We start from the raw sequence: 19,731 nt of genomic DNA, 5'->3' as shown, positions 1-19,731 counted from the left end.
CTTCAAAAAACCAATAAAAGGCGTAAGCCGCTAAAAGATATCTTAAAAAACAGATAGCAAGCATCCGTTGGCATAATGTCCGACGGTGGGCAAACGTATGATATCTGGATACTGACTTGCCCACGATAAAAGACCCTACTAATAGATAATGCTGCTAATAGATAAGGATGTTGTTTCTCTACCAGTGAGGCTTTTCAAATGGTGTGTATGACTTTACACACCATGTATGACTTTACTTTTATATTAACTGTTTGCCCATAGGGCACCATTTGATGATTGATTGCGAATGCAGGTCGCATTTACTATATATTACTATGTGCATTCCCCGTCAGTCAGTCAGTCTTCCTTCCCCATGATTGATCCATCCCATCCTTCCTCTTCGATGTCTCCCTTTTGACGGATACCTATCCATTTATACTCTAGACGGGCCTCCCCCAAAGTTATTAGTGCAGCCGCGCCTGGCAGCCGGCAGTCTGCTGTCACCCAGGCGGACGAGGTTGTGTGTGTGTGTGTGTGTACCCCCGAAAAGTGTGTAATGGGCATCTATCTACAGAAAATGTCATATTGGGAAAGACAGGGATACATTGTTTAAAAATATAGTTTTTTTTATAAACACTGTTATAGACAAGTGTTGTCTGCAACCATAACATTATTGTGAAAAATTACTTAACGTATTAAGATATTATTTCAAGGCATTTGCTGTGAGAAAGGGATGTTCTGTTCTGTTCTGTTCTGTTCTGTTCTGTTCTATTCTATTCTATTCTATTCTATTCTAAAGCTGTCCTACTAAAAAGCACTTCTGTTTAATAAACAATAAAGCCGATTATGACCCAGCCAGGCCTGGGGAGGGGGGAGGAGTTGTGGCAGAAATTCACATCCCTTTGATTGGACAGGGGGTCGTGCAGGAAGTGTTGAGCGACCAATCGCAGTGACAGATGTATCCCACTCTCCGTCGCGCACCGAAAATAGCAGATCCACAAGCTCACAGCGCGTCGCGGCATCGCCTCGCCGTGAGCTTGCGGATCTGCCATTTTCGTCGCGCGACTCGGCTGTACGACGATGTACAACCAAGCCACAACCAGACAGACCTGCTGCTTCTAGTCTATGGAAATAACACTCACTCTATTACAAAGTGAACTTTATTTGTTTATTCTTTCACGAGTACGCATTTGGACATTACTACTGCTGTCTGCTGTGCTATAAGGAAATAATGACTATTTAAAGTAACTGTCTTCGCGTGCGTGGAATAGCCTAATAAAAACGAGTTCACAGACAGACTGTCAGCTTATTTCTAACAGAGTAGTGAGTGTAGGAATGACTCTGGCTGCCGTCCGTAGATCAATGGAGTGGATGTACCAGCGATGTTATCTGAAAGAATGGTGCTCCCACTACAACCTTCGCTCGCTGTTTTTAAGATTTTTTATGTTTTGTTTGGTAAGTAGCCTATACCATGCAACTAACTAATAAGAATTGTATGGGCTTCATAGTTTTGTAGGGATTTCTTTCTCATTTTGGAAATATTTATTTTACAGCATAATTAATTAACCACCCACCCACTCAGTGAATGTTATAAATTGTTGCCTTGAATCTCCACACCATTGTTATAGTTAACCAAACTAATACAATATTAGTAGGCCTACTAAACATATTTTTTTATATTGTAATAAAGGATGTTTTGTAGCATATTACAATCAGTTTGTGTAGATCAGTAATTTATAATTTCTTATTAATTAGGCTGTTGCTCTGAATGTCCACCACTTAAACAACCACACTGTCTACTATAATAGATTATACTGTAGCGTGTAGGTCAATAATTTATATATCCTTAACTACAGATGAATGTTTCAAAGCCTAGAGCAAGGCTTTGATGTTGTTAAGCATTAAGGAGAGTCACTGACGGGATGATGTATGCACATGATTATCATGAGACTGTATCCATAAGCAGAGTGAGAAAGAAAGCACATTTTACATTTCTTATACTACATGAACAACAGGCCCTGTACTCATTTAGCTGCAACAGAAGGTGGCATAATTTTATGACATTCCTGAGAGCACTATATGATGGTGATGATTATTATAATAACTAAAGCACAAAACAAGGTTACAAATTACTTTACATAATACTTAAAGTCTCACTATGTAACTTTTTTTTAAATTCATAAAATGAAAATGTATCCAATCTGTGTGGTAGAGTTGGCCATGTTGTTAATACTATTATTATACAATTTATGTGGTAGTCCCTGCTCTTCTATTGAGACATTCAGATCGGTCAAAGGTCATGTCCACTTGTCCAGTGTTGCATTGGTCATTGCACGGGGTACCCCGGGCATCCACACAAAGATTTAATGTAGATGTAAAAACAACCGCAAGTTCACACCTCAACGTAGTTTACAAAGGCTGCCGAGTGCAGAGTTTTTACACAGCGTGAATTAACATAGGACCCAGTGTGTGACCCAGACACCTTAGCCAGCTGGAAGGCTGGCTGCACCAGGCTGCAGACACCTATAGGCTCTGGTGTGACCTGAGGTTGTTAAGCGACGTGCACATGACGTCATTACAATAGTGTACGGACAGAGATCAAATCACCAATGCAACACTGGACATGTCTCACCCAGACACAGGATCTGACATTGGATTTTGACCTGGAGGTCAAGATTCAATTTATCCCCTGAGCAAGCAGGCAGGCTCTATTATAGCTCAATGGTTTAATTAAAAAAAAATGCCAGCACTTGCACAGAAAACCGGGGTAGAAGAGATAATTTCATATTGCAGCTTTAACACATTTTGGGCGGGAACCCCTTTTGGTGTTAGCATTATTTATGCTTTAGCTATTGAAAAATAGCAGATGTACAAGTTCATACGAGCTTGTAGGTCTGCTATTTTTTGAAAAATCGAAGAACTACCGACATAGAAACATAGCTTTTTCAGAAAACCTCACTCTTGTCTTGACCAGCCACAAACTTCACCTTGACTCACGGTTACTACTGGAAGTCTTGTGGATTATTAACCACTTTCAGCCTAGTGTCCCTGCCAATATAACCTGACTCCACCAGATGGTGGCAGTAGTGAGTTCCTCCTCCTGCTTCCCATCTGGACTCTCTCGGGCAGAGACGATGCACTCCGAACCGGTTCTGATCAGAGAGATATGCGGCCGTATATGCGGCCGCTAGAGGCGGGATCAACGCGAGACTGGTGACATATTGAAGCTGTGCCACAGCGCACATGTAAACACAACCTAAGAAGACTACAACTCGAAATTATTATGTGGAGATATCGAATTTTTGTCCCACTGCTTCGGGTTCATCGTTTCTGCTTGAGAGAGACCAGATCAAGATAGGAGGAGGGAACTTGTGAACTCAATTCTGCCGCAATCTGGCGGAGTCAGGTTAATGCCAATAGGCTCTAGGCGCAAATGTTCATAGCATTGTGTCGCTGTTGGGCAGAAACCCCTCTATCTCCATCATATTCTTCTATGCCCTACTTGTTCACACTACAAGCATCACACAAATCCATCAAAAGCAGCAGATCTACAAGCTTGAAACGTAGCGCGCAGCACAACCTTTCGAGCTTGTAGATCTGCTTGTCGATCTGCTGTGTTTTTATGTATTTAATCCTGAAAAGTAACACTTTTGGACATATTATTTTTCCACCCAAGAGAGACGATTTCCAAAATTCTCCAAAATGTCCCCCCAAATTTCCCTGATTATCTCATTTTCCAATAGCGAAATAAGCCGATCTACATACAAGCTCACCATATGGCATGACGGAATTGATATGGCTTAACCCATTTTGGGCAGGGACCCCTTTTGGTGTTAGCATTATGTTATGCTTTAGCTATTGAAAAATAGCAGATCTACAAGCTCATAGCGCGCCACCGAGTGGCGCGCTACGAGCTTGTAGGTCTGCTATTTTTGAAAGATCGAAGAACCACTGACATAGAAACATGTCAGGATGTAGAAGACATTTTTAGAATCTGATCTCAGCTCAGAATGGCTTAAGTGGGTTGGAGTGAAATGTGTAATGGTGAGGTGAATTGTCCCATGCAGTTGTGATTGTTTCTCCACACGTGTCAGCTTGTGGTCCTGTGCGCGTCCATGTACCCTGGGCTGTGGTCTGTGGGGGTCCAGCTCCATGCTGCCGTCACCGGGAGCTACCTGCCAGGACACCACTCTGTCCTGCTGGTCAACTGTCCCAACGAGCAGGCAGCCAAGGACATCGGCAGGTACCGGAATCTGTTGACACCACACACGCACGCATACACACACACACACACACACACACACACACACACACACACACACACACACACACACACACACACACACACACACACACACACACACACACAACTTACAGCTTCCCAGGTAGGTTGCTGTGAACTCTTAAATGGACCCATTTGTACACTCAAAGTTAAAGACATGCAAAGGTCCATTTGGACCCCTGGTGGTCCTCGGACCCGACGTTGAGAAACAGTGATGTGTACAGTAGATCATACTTGAAACTCTTGAATACACTGTACTGTAAATGTTAATAGAAGTGTATACATATAAGATTGCTGTTTTGACTCAGGGATATGGCAGTATCACATGACAGGACACATTCTAAAGTGTATTAAACACAGAGACAATAACAATACTGGTGACATTACGTGGCCGGGGGATATGAGTCATAAGCAATCTACTGTAGAAGGGAACGAAGTGTCGAAGTGTCCTTGAGCAAGACACTGAACCCCTAATTGCTCCTGATGTGCTGGTTGGTGCATTGCATGGTTTCCGCTGCCATCGGTGTATGAATGTGTGTATGTGTGAATGGGTGAATGTAATGCGCAATCTATGTAAAGCGCCTTGGATAAAGGCACTATATAAATGCACCATTTACCAATGCGTGAATGCATTACAATGTAATGCACATTGTAAAGCACTGCCCATAGAAATTGGTCCGTGACCCACATATGATGTCCTGACTCCTGACCCATTGTTTGGGAAACAGTGCCATAATGCACCATTTAGTAAACGCATCTCAATGCATCAGTACAGTGTTCTGGTAAAGCAGTGACCATGGCGTCACAACAAGTACTGTACATCTACAGTATTACTTACACAGATGAGAGTGAATCATTACAGATAACCCTTTAAGCACGTCAACCCTGAAATATACCATAACAATCAACGACAGAGGGGAGGAGGTGCATCGCTCTTGCAGCAGTATAAAATAAACTCTTATTTATTCAGCACTATCATGATGTTTCCATCTGGCTGACCTTCAGCAGATCTGATCTGATCTGGCGGAAAACCTCCAGCCAGATGGAACCATCATGATAGCCTTGGATAAATACAGTATATATTTTTATACTGCTGCCAGAGTGCGGTGGTGGAAAAAGTAATATTTTTCTTTTTTTTTCTCTTTTTTTTATATATATTTTAATATAAGTAAAAATATCAATACTGCAACACTCTTTTACAACACACTGTTACAAGTCTGGTAATAAAAATGCACCTGAGTAAAAGTACAAAAGAATTGGCATCGAAATATACTTAAAGTATTATGCAGAAATAAATGTTCCATTGTTCCATGTTCCCGAATGTTCCATGTTTCACAAGCTATCATATGTATACAAATATTTTGAAAATAGCAGTTTACAAGCAGATCTGTGAGCTTGTGGATCGGCTATTTGAAAATTTTATTATCTAGTAACTTTAAAGTTATGGATTGCAGTGCAAAAAGTACTATGTTTGCCTCGGAGATACTTGAGTACATGTAGTTACCACTGTTGAGTGATGCACCTCCTCCCCCACTAGCTGATGCGTTTTGATATGTTTTTTTTTCTGTTTTTTTCAATAGAGTTCTTGTCTAACGGGATACAGGGTTCTAAACCAGTTAGTCGGTAATCCATCTCCCAGGGGTATAGCGCATTGTACGGAGGACGACCTTGTTTTATTGTTGTGTGTCAACAACACACCACTCACCACTCACAACGCGTCGCAGCGCGACGCGTTGTGAGCTTGTAGAGCTGCCATTTTCGCCCAAAAGCTTGTAGATTTTCGGGGTGCAACCCAGCACTCTTTAGCTAGTGGAGATGCGGTGTAACGACATGGATTTCTAAACGAATTTGTTCAACGCAAAATACTGTGTTCACGTTCAGGAGACTTCGGAAAAAAAGCAATTATCCTGAATGCTGCCTTCCGGCATGGCAAGGACAGGAGGGTCATGTGCATTCCTTTCACCATAGTAAATGCTGCATTCGTGGTCTGGAAAGTTTGTTGTTTTACAGATGGGTAAAAGGGCAGGGGCTGAAGCCCCCTTTGATGTCCCTGGCCCCATGAAACCTGCAGTCCCTATTCTGGGGTGAACATTTTGTTAAGAAAAACAAACAGCCAACCTGCAGGACAAATTGGCGTTGGTAACTTGGTAGGCAACAGGAGCAGGCCTCCTGTTGCCTACCATCTCCCAGGCGTATAGCGCATTGTACGGAGGGTGGACGACCTTGTTTTATTGTTGTGTGATGTCAACAACACACCACTCGTACCTACTTTTTTGTTTAGGATTTACAATATCTGACAGTCCCACCTATACAGTATAGACTATAAGGCATTGTACAAATAGAAACTCTATACCCGACTAGAAGAATGCTTATTACACTTCTCTCTGTATCTAAGAAGAAAAGTTGTGCATGAATGTATGCCTCTGTCTCCAGTTAAAAATGTAATTAAAAAAATATATAAAACCTTTTAATGAACAAGCATTTTTATCTACATTTCTACAGCTGTAACATTTTCCTTACACATCTTACACTATCAGTATGTAATTATTATACCACACACGTCCTAATTATTAACTTGCCAATATAGTTACTATTGTTTAAGGCAGTCTTAATGCTCCCTTGAATTAGCCATTGATTATGTTCTGGCCTGCCATCTAATTTGGCTTAGAAACAAATTGGCTCGAGGCAAACATGTCAACCCCTGAGTCGGCGCGGTTGATTAACGCTGCTGCAGTGTTTACTGTGTCTAAGCCTTGAGGCTAATTTATACTTAATCACACATGCTGAAGTGTTTTGATGTCGGTTCTGTTGAGCATTTTTTATAACCCTCATAGTTTTCATTCTGTATATAATATTGCTCCCCGCTGTAGAGTCTTAGCTGCAGAGAGAGAGAGAGAGAGAGAGAGAGAGAGAGATAGATTGTGGTGGGAACTGCAGCCGCATGCTCTTTCTCACTACCTGTCATCTGTACGCACCCAACGCCCATCTGCACAAACATACTTCCCACAGATCAAAGCCATCCAAAGAGAGTTTGAAATCATGACTAATGACAAACAAATTACCTCCCGTATCTGCCAGGTTGAAGTACAACAATGTACCCTAACAACACAGCAGCAAGGTTTGCAGATAGACAACCTTGTTTCTTGTTGTGTGATGCCAACAACACGCCACACCTACCTACTTCCATCCATCCATCTATCTTCAACCAATCCATCTATCCGTAGTCGGGTCGCGGGGGCAACAGCTCCACCAGAGTGCTCCAGACTTCCCTCTCCAGAGCAACATTAGTGTCTTCCTCCTGGGGGATCCTGAGACATTCCAAGGCCAGTGAGTCGATGTATTTCCTCCAACTGTGCCTTGGTCTGCCCCGGGGTCTCCTCCCAGTGGGACGTGCGTCGAGGACCTCCCTAGGGAGACGCCCGAGAAGCATCCTAACCAGATGTCCGAACCACCTAAGCTGGCTCCTTTCCAGGCGAAGGAGCAGTGGTTCTACTCCGAGTCTCTCTCGTGTGACTGAACTTCTCACCCTATCTCTAAGGGAGATGCCAGCCACCCCTCAAAGAAATCTCATTACGGCCGCTTGTATTCACAACCTTATTCTTTCAGTCATGACCCACACTTCATGACCATACATGATGAAACCTAGTGTCTCTATTCTTGGGTGAACATTTTGTTATAAAAAAACATTTTGTTAAAAAATGTTCACAGTTGAGCAAAGTCTCTGTCTCCAGCTAAAATGTTATATAAAAAGCATTTTTATCAACATTTCTATACCTGTGACAGAAATATGTGGATGACCACCTTAAAAGTCTACTAATCATGCACAGCTGTGTTGATCTTGGTATGCAGAACCACTGTAAATACAAACGGAACAGATAACAGTTTTTTTTTTAAACTTTATTTTTGGACTTTTTTAATATGCAAGGACGAGACACAAAAGACAAACAAGGCATACAATAAAACAAAAACATCAACAGAAAAAAACAATACAAAACAAAAGAGGTCATGGGATGTACAGCAACAAGCAACAACAATACATATTACAGACTTTTGGATTCCTTACATTCATTGACAACCGGAAAGACACAGCCCATATTCACTCCATATCCGGCCCCCCAGCTAAATACTCTATCCATTTCTCCCATCTTCTTTCACCCAGCTCTTTTTGCAGTCTTAAAGAATAGGTCATCTGTTCTAGGAGATGTAGCTGTTTCACAATGTTGATAAATAGGTCAGCAGTAGGACAATAAGACAATTATTTTGTAACCAATTTCTTGTAATAGCTTTTTTGCTTGGGAACAGATGACTTTGAATAAATTGTTGCTATTCTTTTAGTTTTATACTATTCATTCATCACAAGAGAAAATGTTTTATGTTTCAATTATTTGATTGCAATGTGACTCTAATTACACTTATTTATTTAGATTCAATTGTACAGTATGTGTGTATTGCTTTGGTTTTGATTGTTTTATTCCACACTCTTCTTTGGTCTTTGAAAGTAGCCATTGTTGCCTGATATGTAAATTTAATTTCTTCATAGAAACTTGTAACAAAGCACTTCTTTTAGTTAGCGTTATAAAGCATTGGGTCATATCATTTCCCTAATTCATCAGGGATCCCTTGATGTTTTTTGTTTTGATTAGATTTAGTATTAATGTAGCTGGGGAGATAGTGAAGCATCTCAGTGGTCCCCACTTTGAAAACCACGACTGGTGTCAATTGAATGGCTGATTTCTAACGCTCTTTCTCTTTTATCTGCCTGCAGGGTGATCATGGAGAGAAAGATGGCAGCCAGCATTAACATTCTCTCCAAGACCTCCACCATGTAAGTCATGTTTGATCCTGTACGTGACAAACAGCTTGATCCTGAGATGTCTGTCTGTCTGTCTGTCTGTCTGTCTGTCTGTCTGTCTGTCTGTCTGCAGTGTCTGTGTCCGTCCGTCCGTCCAGCTCACACTCTCGCTTTGTTTCGTCTCTTTCCAAGTGGGGCACCAGAGAGTTGTGAGGTGTGACCCTGCCCACGACCAGTTCATACTAGCTGATCTCGCTGAATCATCCATAATGCATGAAGTCCAGTGAAGCTGAGACATGCCAGTCAGATCCAATTACTCTCTGGTCTTCTCCTACAGCCCTTTGCACTGACCTGACGCCAGTGGTGGAAGAAGTCCAACATTCAAAATGTTACTCAAGTCAAAGCACAAAATGATTAGCGTAAAAATATACTTAAAGTAGCAAAAGTCTAAGTACTCAAGCAGAATTACCATTTCAGAATCATAACATGTGCAACGATGTCTCCAAGCTAAAGCTTGCCACGCAGCAAAGGTCCGTTGTTGGGGTCGGGCATCATTAAATAATAATAATAATAATAATAATAATATAGACATTATTAATATTGATAAATAATCTAATCTGCATTGCATGTTTATGCGCAACGTTTTTGGGCTTAAAATCTACTACTGCTTGTACATACCCCTTTATTATTCCTAATAGCCTTTATGTGAATGATTTCCTCCCCACACACACATTTCTGTGTGTTGCTGTCACTGCCACTGTATCCCACTGGCTCAACTGCCATTGAATGAGGAACCACCGGGAGGACGTCAAAGAGCCACCATCCTTTTCCTCCCGCCGATGCCGCCTCCCGGCCCGTGGGATTACGTGCAGTAACAATTATCACCCGCCTGCCTCCCCGCTTGCGTTCGTAAAGACACTTGACAACGCCGGATGCACCACGGTGGATTCGAACCCCCAGACTCCGTTGTTGATGGGCAGCTACTTTACCAATGTTCCAGCACCACTCGAGCGCTGGATGTGCTACCTTTTTGAGTATTTTGTTTTATATGTAGGCTAAAGATGATTTGTGGTTTAGCACTCCACTCCACGGGCGGCGGTGGCTCAGGGGTATCGTAGAGTGGCCGGATGGGAACCGCAAGGTTCGCAGTTCGAACCCGGGCTTCCCCAGAGTTAGTGTCGAAGTGTCCTTGAGCAAGACACTGAACCCTTAATTGCTCCCGTCCGATGTGCAGGTTGGTGCCGTGCATGGTTTCCTCTGTCATTGGTGTATGAATGTGTGCGTGAATGGGTGAATGTAATGCACAATATATGTAAAGCGCCTTGGATAAAGGCACTATATAAATGCACCATTTTACCACTCAGCAATCCCATTGTTGAGGCGCAACCTCTCTTTCTAACTCACCAAACTAACAAACTAATTACTAACCGACTGACACACACACACACACACACACACACACACACACACACACACACACACACACACACACACACACACACACACACACACACACACACACACACACTTCCTTTTCTTTGCTCTACTTCTCACAAGTTCTCAGTACTCGTTGCCTTGGAAACCACATTTGAGTAGATCTGGCCGCATATAAATGCTTTCATTGGTGTCCCCCCAAACACTAGGAACAAAGAGCTGGCTTGCATCAACAGTGAGCATAATGTTGGTATGCATGGTTGGTTTATCATACCTGTTAATGCATAAACTCAAATTAACATCACCCCCTGGCTGAAAAGTACGGAGGGGTAACTGAGCAATGACAAAGTTATTTTTTTGTCAGTGGTGGAAAAACTAAGCTGCTGTTTTGATGTTGTAGAAGTAGCAACAGGCCTACCACCATTTAGAAAACACTCACAAAATGTTGGTATCGGAACACTTACGATACCAATTCGGTACCTTCCCGCATGCTTCCGAATACAGAAATAAATCATCTCGCGAATACTCTATTTTAAAATGTTGGAACTCATGGCACTCATAACAAACCTAATCTACCACTTATCTAAACAGTGAAAAGGAACAACAGTGGAGACAGGTTTACACCAGAGAATATGCAGGGGACCATGGGGACCTGTGTCAAGGACAGGTCAGGGGTAGCTAACTCCAGACCCTGCATACCCCGGGCGTGATAGAGGAGGGGTCTTTATCACCCTGAAGGGGTTTATTTCTCAACAATAACCGCCGGCTCGTCCACCATTTTTTCCCACTTAATAAATCCGAGTCTTCTGTTATCGAGCTCAGACAGCAGTCATTATTAAAACATTACAACACAGCAGAATTCAATGATTGACAGAATCGGAATCAAGCATTCAACCAAGCCGTGTAATACATGTTAATAATGCAGTTCTCTAATGCATTGTGGTCTTTGCTTCTTAAGGTATTATTGGAAAGGGGAAGTCCAAGATGCGACGGAAATCCTAATGGTAAGTAAGCGCACTGAAGCCATCTAACATGATGAAACAGCATGCATAGTACAGTAATATAGTAGTTTGGCCTTCACAGCAAATTGACATGTCTTTCCCGTTGTAGCTGGTGAAGACCAAGACCTCCAGGATCCAGAAAATCATGGAATATGTGAGGTGAGTTCATACCGGAAATATAAAGTCTGTTTCTTAAAAGCTCACAATGTAGATCACACTGTGAGCTTGTAGATCGGCTATGTTCAAATGGCCGAAATGTATATACGGTAGGCTAGGGCTGAAGTGGTTTACCCATTCAGCACAGGAACCTCTTTTGGTGTATTAAGCATCATGTTATACTTAAGCTATTGAAAAATAGCAGATCTGCTATTTTTGAAAAATCGTGAAATGTGGCAAATCTTTGAACGTTTTTTATCTCAAATCTTTGCTTCTGGGGGGGTCCCTGGAACAACATATTTTCAGATGGGGGTCCGCGGCCAAATACAGATAATTCTGGGGGTCCTTGACATGAAAAAGGTTGAGCACCACTGACATAGAAAGTAGAAAACTTAACTGAAGACACCAACGCGTGACCACAGAGGCCCCCGGGTTTGATTCCCGACAACAAGCAGGGGTTTGTGTCATGGTCGCAGCGGGGAGGGGACGTGGGGGAGAGTGTGAACTGTTCTGAGAGAGCTACTGTACATTCTCCTGGTGAAACTCCTCACTGTCAGCATGTGGCTGGCGTCATAGACGTATAAAGGGTAGACGCCTCTTCCGGCTCTGGGGCGTGTGTCCTCAAGAGGGGGCAAAATATTCCCGAGATTCCTTGCAAAGCATAGCGGAAGCATGAGCGGAAGCTTGCGAAGTTTCCGTGTGCGTAAGTCCCGGAAAAGACGCGCTGCGATAGACCAGTAGTCACTTGAGTGGCAGCGAGAGACATGGAGGAGTCACATGAGTGACGTCACTTGGTCAGCGACGCAGCGTGCCTTCAGCACTTCCTTTTGCACACATATCGCTCCAACGAACCGCAGCGGCCAATGAGGCATCTATTCATCTATTCTATTTAAATACCTATGGCTGCCGTGACTTTCCCTCCCCAGACCAACTGTGGTGGTTTACAGGACAGGGCCTGTAATGTACGTGGGTATTATTGGTAACAGCAACATTGGGGAGAAAATGGTGAAAAACCACACACAAAAAAAGGGTATTTTTGTAATGTTTCACAATCAAACTTGAAACAAAGTGACTATTTTAACTATTTCTCAAAGTTGTGCAAAAATTAGATTTTTATACATGCTGTAAAGACGCCAGGTTCAACGAGGTTAACTCGTAAAGGTTGGAATTGCCAGGCCACTAGCGTACATAAACGCTTGGGGTTGTATTGAATATATATTTAATCCAGGTCTCCCGCGTGGAAAGACAACATCTTAACCACTAAGCCACCAAAGGGATATCCCTGTGATTCAGGGAAGATATTAGACTTTTAGGCCATCAGGCTGAGGTTTTGAGCCACTCTGCTACATAATGTTGTATATAGAATGCTGTGGCTCAGGAGGTAGAGCAGGTTGTCCAATGATCCCGTGGTGGGTCGGTGGTTTGAATCCCGGCATCTCCTGTCCACATGTCGAAGTGTCCTTGGGCAAGACACTGAACGCCACCTTGCCTCCAGTGGTTGCCACCATTGGTGTGTGAATGTGGGAAGTGAGGACAATGGCGTTGCCTGTTTGCCGATTCACCTCCCAATGAATGAATGAATGGACCATTGTAAAGCGCTTTGAGTTAGGCACAAATACAATCCATTATTATTAGTATTATGTCAACAAAAAAGGTCTGTGTCGTCACTAGGTCTGTCCACCCCTATGAGAACCCAGAGCTCCTCAGCTTCCTGGTGGAGGAAGGCAGTGTGGCCTACATGAAGTGGATGGACGAAGCCATTCCTGATGACTGACACATCTTCTGGACCAGTCGTGGTTACATCAACACAGATTGTTCTAAGTCTGTATAAGGGTTTGAAAGGGCCTCCTGTTGGCCAAGAGACAGAAAGCGTGGCCTTGCTCTTGCATACCACCGCCGTAAAGATTAACCCAAGAATGCACTGAGGAAATCTATAATATATGGTCAGCCAAAGCTGCTCCCATTGAGCTGTCACTTTAAGACTGAGAATGTTGGACTCATTTGTGACTTCCGAGATCGCTTGTTTTGACTTAAAGATGTCTATTAGTAGGGCAAATATCAGCAAGAATGTATATAATTTAAGACCAAAGATTTTACTACATATTTTGATAAACAATTTTCTAAAGTATTTGCTAAAAATAATAATGATAATAATTTATATACTTGTATCAATGTGGTTTGAACAATGAGTAAAGATGAGATATAATATAAGGCTTGTGCCAGACAGAAATGATACCCAACACTGACTGACACAGAACTATGTTAATAGTTAACAGTAACACTGTCTCTATCTCGCTCTACAAACTCTCTTCTCCTTTCCTAACCGGGATAGGAAATGATATGAAATGTTTTTGTTGTTGTTGTTATTGTTCTGTGTTGTCATAATGACAATGTTATGCTGCTGCCTTGAGAAACTTCTTAACTGCACAGGACTAATGTGATCAAATAAAGGCTAAATGAACAAATTATCATCAAATCAATCAATAATCTCTAGATTAGAGGTTTTAATTTCTTGGTTTATTAGGTGTTGCTTATTTGAAATTATGTTTGGCTATGTTCCCCAAAGTACTGGAGAGACCCCAAACAAAGTTTAAGTATAAGTATAAGTATAAGTATAAGTACAACACTCATTTTAACAAAGACGCATCACTGTAGGCTATGTATCACTAAATGCTAGCAGGCCCATAACTTAAAACACCTGGTCAATTATACAAGATATCCACAATTAGTGATGTTTTACATTTACTTGGCTATAGTTCTGATCCTTCTAGTTAAAATGTGGTGGAGTTTGAAATCAATTATGTCAATCGTGAACTGAAGAGAGTAATTTTGTAGGCTGGTCTACTCACTTTGAGAGATATTGGGTTGATAGTACAAGCAAAAAAAAACAGGATGACTAACTGACAAGGCATTTTATACTATGCCTTGTCAGTTAGTCATCCTGTTTCAAAATACTTATTCATAGCTTAGGCCTATGTATGATTCACGGTGACTATTTTTTATGTATTTGATGTATTACCATGTTTTCTGTTCTTGCTTACTGTAAATCGCTCTGGATTATGCCTAAATTGTACATTATCAGGGAGTCGGGGACTTTGACTATTATGTCTTTGTAATTTAATGCTGCTAAAATTGCAAATGTAGCACCGATGGTTATACCGTACATGCAGACCTTTGCTTTACTGCACTAAAGCTGAACTGGTGGGCTCGGTCTGCGAAAAAAAGGAAACAAGTGTTTCCGGGCATGAGGGCTTAACAATGGAACTGCAGACATGCCTCACTCTGCTGTTGTCTTTGTAAAGCCACCCTAATCCTACTTATGGGTCAGGATATTTAGGCAATTGCATGCGTGTGTACTTTCATTACTATTACTCGTGAATGTCCCTCCCAGCCATACAAATATCATTTGTGAAATAGACATTGTGAGGATATACGTTTTATGGTTTGAGTTAATCTTACAATTGGGAAAAAATGTACAGTTGGCATTAGAATTAGGATTAGGCATTTAAAGGTTAGATTTAGAGGTTATATGGTTATGTCTGTCTGTAGTTGGTTGTGTCAGGCAAATAGCAGATATACAAGCTCACATCATTGCTTTGCAATTTAAAAATGGAATGAAATATTGTAAAAATGGCATTTATAAAATTGCTGTTCTACTGTAAATTGTTTAACATAGCCTCAGCCGTGTGTGTGTGTGTGTGTGTGTGTGTGTGTGTGTGTGTGTGTGTGTGTGTGTGTGTGTGCGCGTGTGCGTGCGTGCACGTGCATAACCACTGACAACTGTTTCTGCATGTTTTTAAAATCCTGCAGTGTTTCTGAAAGTTCACTAGAGGGAGCTGTGTCAACACGGTCCAACTGTAAACAGCTAGTGGACAGGGAGCAAACATACAGTATTGTGTGCAGACCCCTTTTTTCCTCATTTGATCATTTTTGGGTCCAGTACTAAAAACTGTGGGTCGTGTGGGGATGTGCATATCTTATTCATTTCTCATTTGGCTGTGGGTCATAGTAATAATAATACATACGATTTATATAGCGATTGATATATAATGTAAACAGTGTGTGTGTGTGTGTGTGTGCGTGTGTGGGGGGGGGGGGGGTCAGTCATGATCTTGTATTACATAAGCGTAAACCACACAAAGAATAGCTGCTGATTCGTTTATCAGTAATTATGGATTGGCATAGATATAAACTTAATAAATAGGCTACAGTTTTGTTTGGTATAGGCTAGCTCTGGTCCATATCCAATGATTCTATGATTCTGCAGAATCATAGAAGCATTGGCTATGGACCAGAGCTAGGTATAGGCTATTAAATAAATAAAATGGTCAAATTAACAAATGTTTTATATATGTTTTGGCTTTATTGATAGTTGTACAGTAGGTAGACAGAAAATGGGGAGAGAGATGCGGGGAAGACACACAGCAAAGTTCGTCGGGATTGGGACTTGAACCCGTGACACACTGACACTGTCATGCTGGACTGTCTGTCATGCCAAGGTGCCTCGACCTGTAAACCAGCCCAGGCCTAAATAATGTGATTTCTTAAACAAAATGTGTAAACTTAGAGACAGATGGCTGGGGTCTTATTTAATTTTTTTCTTCATGGTGTCATTAAATTCTCCATGGGATACAGGACTGAGAACAGGGTAATTATGGCTAGGCAGCACCAACAGGCACTGACTGATTATAGCTTTCACCCACTGAGTGTGTTAATAAAATGAGGATAATGATTTCTTGGAAGCAGTTGCTAAGTGAGGAGAAGCGACGGTGCAATTGATACAACAGTGGTTCTCGGAAGCGGTGCCGTGAAGTGTGCTTGAGACTGAAATTTGGGAGATGGGGTGTTATTTAGACTAGAGAGTATGATGCCATGATGAACTTTTCATAACGTCCCCTCTGTTCATTTGGAAGTAGAAAATAAAGAAAATTAAGTGTTTGGTTGTAGAATAGCTACTGAAGGCCTACCCAGCAAATGCACTGACCTCTCTCTCTCTCTCTCTCTCTCTCTCTCTCTCTCTCTCTCTCTCTCTCTCTCTCTCTGTGTACGCACGCCTGTTTAATATATTAATTAATGATGAAATATGAATATCAGTGTTTGTCAGAGTGATATTTAATATATCACTCTGAGAGTGATATATTAAATATCACTGAGAGTGACACTCTCTCAGTCTCTCTATGACAAACACGTACAGTTACTGCTTGGGTTAGAAGAACCAGCATAGAGTATGGGTAGAACACACCGGTAGAACTACGCCCTCTAGCGTTTGTGACGCTATCGTCAAATAGTTCAAAGGCTCGCGCCATTAAACATACAGGTGGTGATTAAATAATCATCTCCTGCTGTGTGACTAACAGCAACATGGAGACCGCCTGCAGGGACAGGACCAGTGCTTTTCAGCCCCAAAGAGGTGGGTGAGTTTAATATATTCTAGTATATTTGTTCTTTGGTGTAGAAAAGAAAGCACTAAAGGCGGTAATATTAGTTTTTATTTGATATACTATTGACTATACTATACTATTTACATAGCCTATTTATTTCGCTCCAAGCCAACCGCCTTCCCTCGCGGACTTGGCCAGATAGTCATGCCATTTACATTTATTGAACATTAGTCTCTTTTTATTAAGTATTATCGTCGTGATTTTATGCGTGTGCGCGTGTGTTGTGTGTGTGTGTGTGTGTGTGTCAGCCAGTGACGAGGCGACAGGACTCACGTGTCAGGAGTCTCAGGACGTGAACAATAACATTGACCATAATATGACTCCATAGAGTTTAGATAAGATAAGAATGAGACATGTCTTATTGTTTTGTAAACTTATGAGCCGCCATTTTGTGCGTCACAGCCGCTCAGCCTCGGGCAAGCAGAATATGACGGAGAGAGACCCAGAGAGACAGTTCGGTAGCTATAGCCTACAGAGGTGAGTGCACACTGCTGTTACTACAACACCTTCACATCTGTGTGTTTTTATTCAAAGTTCTAAAATAGTAATGGGGAAGGCTACAGCAGTGCATGGTTCCCAAACTGGGGGTCGGGTTGTGAGATTACTTAAAGTTGGGGGGCCACAAGACATCCATTTTAAGTGGCACATCAAAATAAATGAAATAAGTTATCCTGGTCTCTATACTGCTTCCCCCTGGCCAGCCGGGGCACCTGATGGAGGGGAAAGGAACTGGTTGGAATAACGTGTTCCTTCCACTTGCTATAACCAGGGAAATTCCCCCCTGTCAGGTGAAAAAGAGCAACTTGGACACTCAGGCATGAAGGAAGCATGAGTTCAAGTCCGTTGCTCTCCCCATGTCCCCCATAATATGGGGGACACACCCACCGCCAACCTAGTCCCCATATATTATATGGGGACTATAGTTGGCGGAGGGTCTGTAGTGTAGTGCCCAGGATCACATTAGATAATTGACACAGGGGTGAAAAATGGGTTACAAAATAGTGGGACAAAAAATATTAAAAAGAGCACAACATGAGTTTTGAGTGCAGTTTGTCCAAATACTCTCTCTCTAAATACATCTCCATCTATTAGTTTTGACTGGATTTTTTCCCATCAAGCCAAATGCACAATTCTCCATCACATCCATTAGCTTTTACTCCATTACATCCAATCACTCAATATAGTTTCCCTGGGCTGAATGTCATGATGCCCTGACTCTCAACTAATGGTTCATGAAGCATGTCATAACAGCCTGTGGCCATTTCAAGTTGTCAACCAGATTCATTCATTCATTCAAACAAACATGGAAAGACTTCACCATGTCAGCCTGAACCGGGACCCAATACTGTTCTCAAAAATTACATTGAAAAATTGAAATACCTACTTCATAGTTTCTCAAAATCAAAGCCTGTGTGCGCAAAGATGATCCTCTCAAACAGTGGTTTTCAACCATTTTCATATCAAGGCCCACTATTTATTCACCATTTGAGCCACGGACCACCATTTGATGACATTTAGCCTCTCAGACCGAAAACATGGAATATTTTGTTGTCCACAATTACATGCTGTATTGATGTTGGTAGTAGGCCTATACTATATAGGAGAGATAACAGGCAAACGTTGATCAAATTAACAATTCTTCCAAATTCCCTAGCCTAATTATGTAGATTTTTTGTAAATTAAGTAATGCAACAATAATGTACCTCTTGAGAGCGTAAAATGAAACCACATTTTACACTCTCAAGAGTTAAAGATCTAATTAAGGATACATTTGGTTACCAACTCTCCATTTAGCTGGGGACCACCTGGAACCCCCTCAAGGACCACTGTTTGACAACCCCTTTTCATAGCGCGCCACCGAGTGGCGTGCTACGAGCTTGTAGGTCTGCTATTTTTGAAAAAATCGTGAAAATGTGGCACAAATCCTGAAAGAAAACTAAACATCAAAATGTGTATGCAGTACATTTGATTTAGTTTGTGTTGCATTAGGCATTACATTTACAAGAAGAAAAACATAAAAAAGGTAAAATATGGAGATACAAAGCAACTCTGCCCGACAGCAAGACATTTTAGAACTGTATAGTGCACTAAACCTCAATCTGTTTGCAAAACCCTCACAAAGTGGGCCTGTGCTGTGTTTCCCTCCATCCAATTGGCACAAATAGGCATGTAGGCCTATGCCTGATTCACAAACAGTGAGGCAGACAGTAGAGTACTGTAGACCTTTTTGGCTTTTATATCCACCAACGGGGTGCGCACGCTTTTCCGACACACCAAAGGTCTGAAGCGCGGGTACATGCGATGCGAAAATGCGATGGTCCGACATGCGCTGCTCCCGTGCTTGCGGTTATGGTTAGGTTAGGGATTGAGGTTTCGGATCAATAGTATGTCGGAACTAAAGCCTGTATCCCCACCAACACCATCCTTTTTTTTATCGTAGTTGTATCGTAGGGCCTGGGCTATTCCAAAATATTTTGCTATCCACTCAGTCTATCTATAATTGAACATTCCCATTTCTGTTCTAATTGTGAGTGAGATGTGGCATTATGCTGCGGTTATACTTATACAGTGTACAGTTATGATGCTGTGAAATTGGAATTTGTCTAATCCAAATACAAAATTGTAATTAATTGTATAGTGATTCAG

The 19,731-nt window shown here is 41.8% G+C and overlaps 1 protein-coding gene across 1 annotated transcript; it reads left to right on the top strand.

Moving 5' to 3' along the window:
* The first annotated feature begins 1,083 nt into the window (after positions 1-1,083).
* Positions 1,084-14,089, top strand: LOC310879552 (protein CutA homolog). The gene is made up of 6 exons (XM_083794326.1): positions 1,084-1,434; positions 4,074-4,222; positions 9,027-9,086; positions 11,446-11,491; positions 11,598-11,647; positions 13,316-14,089. Exons 1-6 carry the CDS (start codon positions 1,315-1,317, stop codon positions 13,416-13,418), a joined length of 528 nt encoding a protein of 175 aa, XP_083650452.1. The 5' UTR covers positions 1,084-1,314; the 3' UTR covers positions 13,419-14,089.
* Positions 14,090-19,731: the final 5,642 nt, after the last annotated feature.

The sequence above is a fragment of the Protomyctophum parallelum genome (genome assembly GCF_964188405.1).
Source record: "Protomyctophum parallelum genome assembly, chromosome: 21".
Taxonomy (NCBI): Eukaryota; Metazoa; Chordata; class Actinopteri; order Myctophiformes; family Myctophidae; genus Protomyctophum; species Protomyctophum parallelum.
Note: the sequence above shows the minus strand (reverse complement) of the source record. Positions and strands in the feature narration are given on the sequence as shown.